General features: G+C 27.7%; 1 protein-coding gene across 1 annotated transcript; it reads right to left on the bottom strand.

The window, feature by feature from the left end:
- Positions 1-874: 874 nt before the first annotated feature.
- Positions 875-2,720, bottom strand: LOC111031721 (39S ribosomal protein L55, mitochondrial). Its single transcript, XM_022311782.1, has 3 exons — positions 2,479-2,720; positions 1,182-1,326; positions 875-1,121 (listed from the first exon to the last, which is right to left on the bottom strand). The coding sequence occupies exons 1-3, from the start codon at positions 2,493-2,495 to the stop codon at positions 978-980; spliced, it is 306 nt and encodes a 101-aa protein (XP_022167474.1). The 5' UTR covers positions 2,496-2,720; the 3' UTR covers positions 875-977.
- Positions 2,721-8,996: the final 6,276 nt, after the last annotated feature.

Here is an 8,996-nt window from a genome sequence, read left to right as displayed (position 1 = left end):
TTAAGATTGACTTTTCAGACTCATAAATTGTTTTTTTAATGAACCATTTTGATGCATTATTTTACCATTCAACATATTAACTAAATCTAAAAATTAAGGTTGGGATTATCAGTTCAGCTAAATATATGCATAGAATTAATTTACTAAAATAAATATAAAATATTTTTGACCACATCCTTAGGTGGGATTTATATTTATTTTCAGCGAAATTAAATCTACCAATATTTGGTATGAATTAGCTGAAAATGTTTGTTATTTTAATTACATTTTGTATGATATGGGTTTGATGTTTGTCGTTGTATACCTTCAGTTCACTATTTATAATAATACAGATGTGGAATTACATTGTAATTCTTTTTATATAAAAGATTTCGTCTAATATATCCTACTGTATTGCATCCTGTTTTAGTAAAAAGAACATGCCTATTTTGACTACCAATACATATATTATGTGTTTTTCTATCAATATATAATTTTTGTATCTTTTTTTTATATATATATATAAAATGTACTGTAATATTTGGTAAGCTAACTAAGGATTAAGTTAACCATAGAAGACATTTGATTTTTTTTAGCAAATAAGTAATTTATAGACACAAAATGTCAATAAAATAAGCATTATAGTTAATTATAACATATTTGTAAGTGATTAGGTATAATATAGTAGTTTTTTGAGTGTCAGGATTATTGTAGTGTTGTACATATATATGAAAAGTCTGCAACCATCGGTCAGGTGTGTACCAGAGTTCAAATTGCATTTATATTGTTTGATTTATTTATGAATATATATATTATATATATGTATATATTTGTACTTTTTCCTGCTTAATATTTCATCTGTCCGATGGGTCAATTTTATTTAAAATAAATGTCATACATTTTAAATGGTATTTTATTTCATTTTGTAATAATTTATAAACATCCTAAATCTATATATCATTAATTCATAGTACAAATTTAATTCTTGGCATATCCTGTCACTTTTTAAAATATTTTAGATACTTAGTCCTGTCAAATGAATCATCCAATTCCTCTACTATTTTGACTTTTTGTTTTGGCCTTCTTGCTTCAATTCTACGTCTGCGTTCTTCCTCACTAATTAAGTTCATATCTAGAGGTAACTAAAATCAAAAAATTCAAATTAGTTGTAAAATAAATATATTTTCAAACATAATATTCACTTTTATAATCATTCGAGGATCATTGAATCTAATGGTAAAACTTGAACCATCTGGTTGAATTATTTTTGTTAGGTAGTGTTGTGGATAAATGTTTCGATGAATTTTGGTAATAGCGGCTGACTTACTACTAAAAAAGCGAACAGATCTAAACAAAAAATCTTAAGTTATATAAAAAAAAATCAATGAAAAATGTGGGTTTTATATTAAAATGATAAAATTAATATGAACCGATAGTGTTTATTTTAACACTTCTATTGAAACAAAATATTAATACCACAACTGTTTTAATATTATTTTTAAGCCACCTGAAAAGCTGTTGACATTACAAAATTTTGGAAAATAGAACGGTTCCACTCAGTTAATATACCTTTTAAAGTTCCAATATACATAACATATTTGTAGTAGCGAGTGACCATGTACCTAAATTTACCCACATAGAATACGGTCTAATAATTTGGCTTTACTATGTTTAAATAAAATATTTTTTACAAATTTGAAAGTAATCAATAATAATGTGCCTATACATCTATCCTATTTGTAAAAATCTTTATGTTTGCTAGTGTTCTTACAATAGACTAATTACGGGATGTAGGCACAAGGTAGCATTGAAAAAAAATTAGTGGTGAATCCCCGCGGGAGAAAAAAATGTATTTGTGGTATCAATCGAAAAGATGTAAGATAATGCCTAAAGATTTTGGTTTGCACACAAGCCTAAACATCATGACTAAACGTGTATCATAAATATAGTCATTCTCTTAATGCCTGATACAATTTTTTTCAGGTATCCGCCCGACCTAAAGACTCACCACTGCAAATTGAAAGTTTATATTTTGAACAAAACATCAGAATACTACAAAAAACACTTAAACCAGAAATCTACAATGTTAAGACTGTGATTAGGTATTTACCAATTAAATTGTAAATGTAATGGAAGCACCATAATTGTATATAAGTCAATAGGACTGTTGAATGTATAACAAAATATTAAGAAATTGAATTGGAAATATGCCTTTTATACTTGTGTGCAGACTTCCATAGTGATTGTTGGAGTTTTAAAGGTAAATCGGTAACTACAAGTATTAATTACTATTTAGTTTAATTTATTACTATCAATTTTGAAACTTTATTTTATCATACAATGACATTTGGGTTCATACTCTTAGTAGTTCAGTTATAAAAGATGTGTTTTTCCTCTAAGTAGGTATCATAATATTTAAAGTCAATAATTTATAATATTATGTAGTTCTATACTATATTCAGTATATACTGTAACATTTACTATTTGATAAATATTTACCTGGCAATGTTGAGCATAATTTTTTAATTTCCTGCACCCGTGCTCGTACCCAACAAAGACTTCAAGTATAAAAATAATATGGCCTGTGGTGTATACTATAATCTGAGTTCCGCTGAATTCTAGCTACAGATATAAAATATGTTGTGTTTCATATTAATTGTTCTTCTAAAGGCACGTTTTCATAGATAATAAAAAGATATTATATCTATTATCTATGCACGTTCTTATGGTCAGAACAGTCAGAAAGCCAGTGATAAGCACTTGTTCAAAAAATGATAAGGAAGCAGTGGTGTACCCAGGATTTTTTAATAGTATGGGGGGGGGGGTCTAAACAAAGTAAATAAAAATTTGATATAGGTACCTTATGTCCTTATACTAGGTTGTTATTAGGTACTATATAAATCCCGTAACCGTAATAACCTCTACAGCTGCAGTGGTGCTCAACCCGTTATAAATTTTCGAAAATTTTTTAAATTATTTATTTTCATATATTATTTTTTTAATAAAACTAAAAACTATACAAAAATGTTTTACTCTTATTTTTAATGTGAAATTTGAGTTTGTACTTCTATAACAAAAATAATGAAAAATCTGGTTGAAATTTAGTGGCTCCATTCCAATCCTCAAAATTGAATGAAGATGTTCACCCGTAAGCCGCGATCTATGAACTGAGTTAGTTTGTTTCATTCGTGAAAATATTTTTTCGCATATATTTGTCGAGCCAAATACAATAGCCATTTTCATTATAAATTCTCTTAAAGCAGGGAAATCTTCGTTCCACACGAAGTTTTGAATAATATTTTAAAATATCATTTTTTTAAATTCATCACAGTAAAATGAATTTGTTTTCAACTCAATCGCTTCAAGTTGAAGAGAAGTGTCGACATCATTTCATCAATATCAAATGGATTTTCAAATAAACGCCACGATTTTCGTGTAATTTAACATCAGAAAATCAAGATGAAAAATCGGTTTTATACTTTGTGGCCCGCTTGAATATAATTGTTTACCAAAGTGGCCCGCCAAAGGAAAAAGGTTGGGCATCACTGCTGTAAATGAATTAGTGGATAATATTTTTGAAAATGTTGATATAGGTACCACATTCAAAATTCGAGTGAGTAGTTTACTAGTTTCTTACTCATTCTTAATGATTTAAATGTTTGTATTAAGGATAATAGTTTTGAAAACTGGTTTGATATTAGTATAAAATAGACGTAAAATTGAACCTAGTATTTAGTATACTTGAAACATTTTTTACAAATTATTAATATTTAATATCGATAGGTAGATTAATATTCAGAGGACGCTATACCCGCATGTGTTGTCTCCGTCTTACAAAAGCGTAATATATCAAATGTTATGTTCAACAAATCTTAAAAGAGCTTAAAAATTAGAGTGAATTGACCACTTATTAAAATTAAAGGTAAGATTATTACGGAGGGCTTCTCATGGGCTTTTTATTATATTTTAATTTTAAAGAGAGTTATGAGTATTAAAAAGTTGTGAATTGTTTGTACAACTTAAAATACTCATAACTCTCTTTAAAATTAATATATAATAAAAAGCCTATGAGAAGCCCTCCGTAATAAGCTTATCTTTAATTTTAATAAGAGGTCAATTCACTCTAATTTTTAAGCTAACAGACTACAGAGCTAAACATGATCTGCTGAACGAAAAATTTGATATGCGAGTATAGCGTTCTCTTAATGACTACAATTTTCAAATCACCATAGCCCCTATATCTGATGCATCTCTCTTGTTTAGCAATTAAATGCAACCATTTGATTTTGTTAGCCCGGCAGCTCGCGGACCCGATGATTTTGTGAGGACTGTAGAACTGTGCTACCTATATACCATCGTGTTCAGTGACTGAACGGGTAAGTATAAGATTCAAATAAAAATAAAAATAATGGCATTCATTTTGTTTAATATATAGATGACATATAGGTACAAGGTACATAGACACTAGATATATCGTTATAACAGCTAGTAGTTGAATAATATTAAAAATACATATACACGATTTAAAGTTCAAATGTTGACAATATTTGTCAAATTGAAAATTGAAAATGATTTTGCAGCTAAAAAATTATTAAATTTTAAATTTTTATAGTTAAGGATTGAAAATTTAAAACGAAGTTTCAATCTAACATATAGTTTTTCCAAAACTAAAAAATCTAAAAATATATAAATATAGTTACTTTTTACAGACAAGATCAAATTTGGATAAAAATTACATTTTAGCATAAAGAATAACGTTTGTAATTTTGTTGTAATTTGGTTCCAAAACAGCCCAATTTAAATAGGTATATTTAATATTTTTCCAACATCACTGATAATTAAAGAATAATATTATGAACCATATTAATTCAACTTACCGGCTACTGTATTAAATATTAATAATAAGTAACAACAATATAAAATATCCTAAAGTGACATACAGTCTCCGCTCAGAATCGTTTTTGAGTTTTTCGTATGCAATTATATCATATCATTGAATTCAAATTTAATACTATCTATTAAAGAGACCTCCTAGACACCTAATGTACAGCTAAACGACATCCACTTCCCCCCTTTTTTTAATTTTTGTTTTTATTAAAAAGTTAATTTAACTTATTTTCAACTTAAATAACTTTTCTGGTGGGAAAATTAATAGTTGTCGTTTAATCAGTAATTTTCAAAAGCGTCAGGGAAAATAAATTATATACTACAACGTGTACGAGTGTACATTTTAAAGAGAATCATCCTGTATAAAGTATAGAGTACTAAAAGTACTATATACATAATATATAACTTATTTATGATACCTAAGTGTAAGGCCCTTTTCCGACGCACGCCACTGATAAGAATTCATTATAATTATTATTTTATTAATGCATTCACATGTTGTGTCTCCACTAAATTGGTGTCACAGACGCGTTTACGTGGTCAATCCTCGCTAGAAATTGCAGGTGTCTCTTTTTGGCCAAAGTTATCAAAAAATATTGAACACAATAATTCTTCCCAAGTTTTATTTCCAAGTCGTTTATTAGAAATTTCATTTGACTCGGAATCGCATGTAGCTGGTCGTACCTAGTTGAACATTGTTAGTAAATTTATCTATGTTACTCGGACATTTCGAAAAAAAAAACGTATACAAATTAGCTACTTAATTAATAATTACTTTAAGAGGGCGGTGTACCCGTAATATTTAGCAGTAAAAATAATTCTACGAAAAACAAACGAAACGCAATTAAAAAATAGTTTTAGAGCAAAAATACCTATTGTAAAATATAGTACAGAGTACAAAGTATTTACATCGAAGAAACGATTATGTTCAAAGGTGAAAATATAATTGCATGATAATCTTGCAGCCTATTTATACTCTATACAGAAGCCTAAAAAATTCATGAATATTATATTTCTCGAACTTTCTACGAGCTGTAGCCTGCAGACAACAACACTGACAATCCACAAGCATAAATGGTTGCCTATAACTACTGTCTAATTATTAATTTGTAAAAACATAAATTACTTAATGTTTTACTTTTTTTCCAAAAGAACCAAATAATACTATATGCATTACGCAGTGGTGTAGCGTAAAACTTGGCGGCCTTTGGGAAGAAGAAACCATTTTTAACACAGAAATTAAACTATTAAATAGTGAGAGAGTGTGATTTTTTAAAAACTTTCTTTGGTGAAAATAGAACTGTTGTATAAACTATATATAGTTCTATGGATAGATGTTATAAAAGAGTTTGATCTACTATATGATATATGATAGATACTTTAATTGGATCTTCAAATAGACTAAAAAAGTGGCGCATATAGACTAATTTTAGACTATTATCAATTATCATAGACATCTACATTTAAATCACATGTATGTCTTACGTCTATGATGGATTATAGACGTCTAATATACGTTACAGTGTTTGCTGAGATACTTGCTATAAATACTTTGATTGTATGATCAACTGCGTTCAGAATTCAAACAAAATAATTGAATGCTTTAATTTTATTTTTTCATACATTTATGTATTTAATTTGTCTTTTTTCCTGACTACCACCCCATAGGGCATCCAATAACTTGAAACTACATTGTCGATTTTACGATTGGTGCCAGCAGGAGACATGACAATTTCCAACGGTATCTAGGTACCTTAGTACCTACTGGCTATGAGTACATTTTTCATCGACGGAGGGAAATGGAATTTACTCATCTAGTTGATAGTCGATATGAACCTAGGTTGTTTTGTAGAGATCATAATATTTGTATTTTTTCATTGGTTTCGTTGGATACAAGTTGTGTCAGATATATAAAGGGTGCATAGGAGCTATGATTAAATTGTAAATACCAACAAAAAAAAAACGGTGAACGTTATCGAAATAGATGTTAATTATTTTATTTCAAATTGAATATTCCAAAAAGTAATAACCCCACGAAGACTATACTTTTTCAGTTTATTTTAACTACAGTAGGTAGTATATGGTAGCCAGTATGGTTTATAATGTGTAGTATTATTCTGAGAATATTAAGAAAACCTATACTTATTTTTTAATTCTTTGTGATGCGGTTAAATACATGCTGCTGCTGGAACTTCTTTTACTGCCTCAATATGTTTACTATTTTACTAAGTTTACTAAAAAATATATTACTATAAAATCAATATATTATCCGTAGTTCGACTAGCTCCTGTCAAAAACTGATAGCATGATTTTAAAAATCAATAATAGGGAGTTAATAATTACCAGTTTCTTACCCATTTTAAAGCATTAATTTAATAGGTACAGACGTACAGTCAAACAATTTGTATGAGTAAAACGAATTTTAATAGAATAATAGAGTTCCAAATAATAGAAGCAACTAGTTCTTAGTTTCTTACCATAATTTAAAAATATTAAAATATATAGTTTTACTTAATTTATATTCGTTATACATTTTTTTGTTTTACTAAATCAATTTCATTTTTGGATATGATGTCGAAAAACAAATATCGTTAAACTACTCGAAAATTAAGAATAATGATCAATAAATTATACTTAGTTATATAAAATATGTACCACTTATACATTATGAAGAAATACAAGTAATTTGACATTTATTTTATGTGAAATCGTAATAGGTAAGTTAAATTCTTTTTAAAATATAATAATATTGGTGTTAGATTATTTTCTAATTCCTAGCAAGTGTCACTGGTGTCAGATACAAATCATCATTATACACCTCAAAGAAAAATAAGTAACATATTTGCATAATTTTGACGAGTTTCATTGAAGTTTGTATTTTTGCATGACTGCTTGTAAACCAAAGTGACTTATTATACCATTTTAATTATGGGATGAATGTGTTACAACTATTGTGACTTATGAGGAGCCTTAATATTCAATTCAAATCTTTTTTACTTATAAACATTTTATAATCCATAAATCGAAAAAAATAAGTCAAATATTTTTCTATTTAATACAACAGTTTAATTTTTGTATCTATTTATTGTCTAACTCATAATTTACAGATTGTTATACTGTAAGATTTTTCAAATGGCAGAAAAGAGTCATACCTACAGCGGAAATCAGACATGCCCCTATAATATCTTAAACACCTTTATACAATACCTGCAGTTTGGTTTATCAACACTGTTAAACATAAAGTATTTTTTCTTCCTTTGAACGTGTACTACTATACAGCTTAATTTCATCAAGCAATAAACTATATAGGTACCTTATACTACAGTATTGTACTATTATCCTTATTATACTATACTATAGTACAAAGTCTACACAATAATCCATTTAACTATGTGATATAAATAATTTAGATGATTAGTTTGAAAGGTATGTAATGTGTTTATAATCTGAAACTGTTTAAGTAATAATACTACTCTATTGGCAAAATTAAAGTTAAAATTTCTAAAACTCTGTAATTAAATCAAACTGTCAAAAGAAAAAGTGATAAATTAAATCAAATAACTGTTGTAAAAGAAAAAATGTTTAACATTATAGTCTATGACCTTCCACTTTATGATTAATTATTTATTTAAATAATGTTTCACAGTTTCTAATACTCTCAGTTCCTTTTTTTATTTAAGAAAATATGTATCGTAGCACTAGCATCTGCCTTACCTACAACAAAACAATATAATAGTTGGCACTAAGCAAATAAAAATAAATACATTACAATTGATAGCCCACGTCAATCATAAAATAATAGTAATTATTGAAGTTTTTGAATTTAATTATTCAGATGGGTTGCTGTCACTTTTTTCACTATTGAAAATATTTAGAATTATATCATATGAATCACATCAACATTGAAGAAACTATAGGGTGCGGCGTAATGGACTCCCATATTTTAAATAGTCATTAGCGCGTAATCAAACTGATTAGACTAATGAGGTTTATTTCTCTTGATTATGTTATTAATAAGGTTTTTAGTCGTCAACATGCCGTGGTTCGGTGAACAACGTGGTTTCGTCATCTAGGCATTTTTTAAAAACGCCGAATATGTGACTGCGACACAGACAGCATTTCGACATTTC

This window comes from Myzus persicae, unplaced genomic scaffold, assembly GCF_001856785.1.
Source record: "Myzus persicae strain clone G006 unplaced genomic scaffold, MPER_G0061.0, whole genome shotgun sequence".
Taxonomy (NCBI): domain Eukaryota; kingdom Metazoa; phylum Arthropoda; class Insecta; order Hemiptera; family Aphididae; genus Myzus; species Myzus persicae.
This window is presented reverse-complemented; position numbering and strand designations above follow the sequence as displayed.

Excerpts from the sequence above, each read along its gene's own strand:
- LOC111031721 (XM_022311782.1), bottom strand. Across the intron at positions 1,122-1,181 it reads ATCCTCGAATGATTATAAAA|TTACCTCTAGATATGAACTT; the intron begins GTGAATATTATG and ends TTTTGATTTTAG.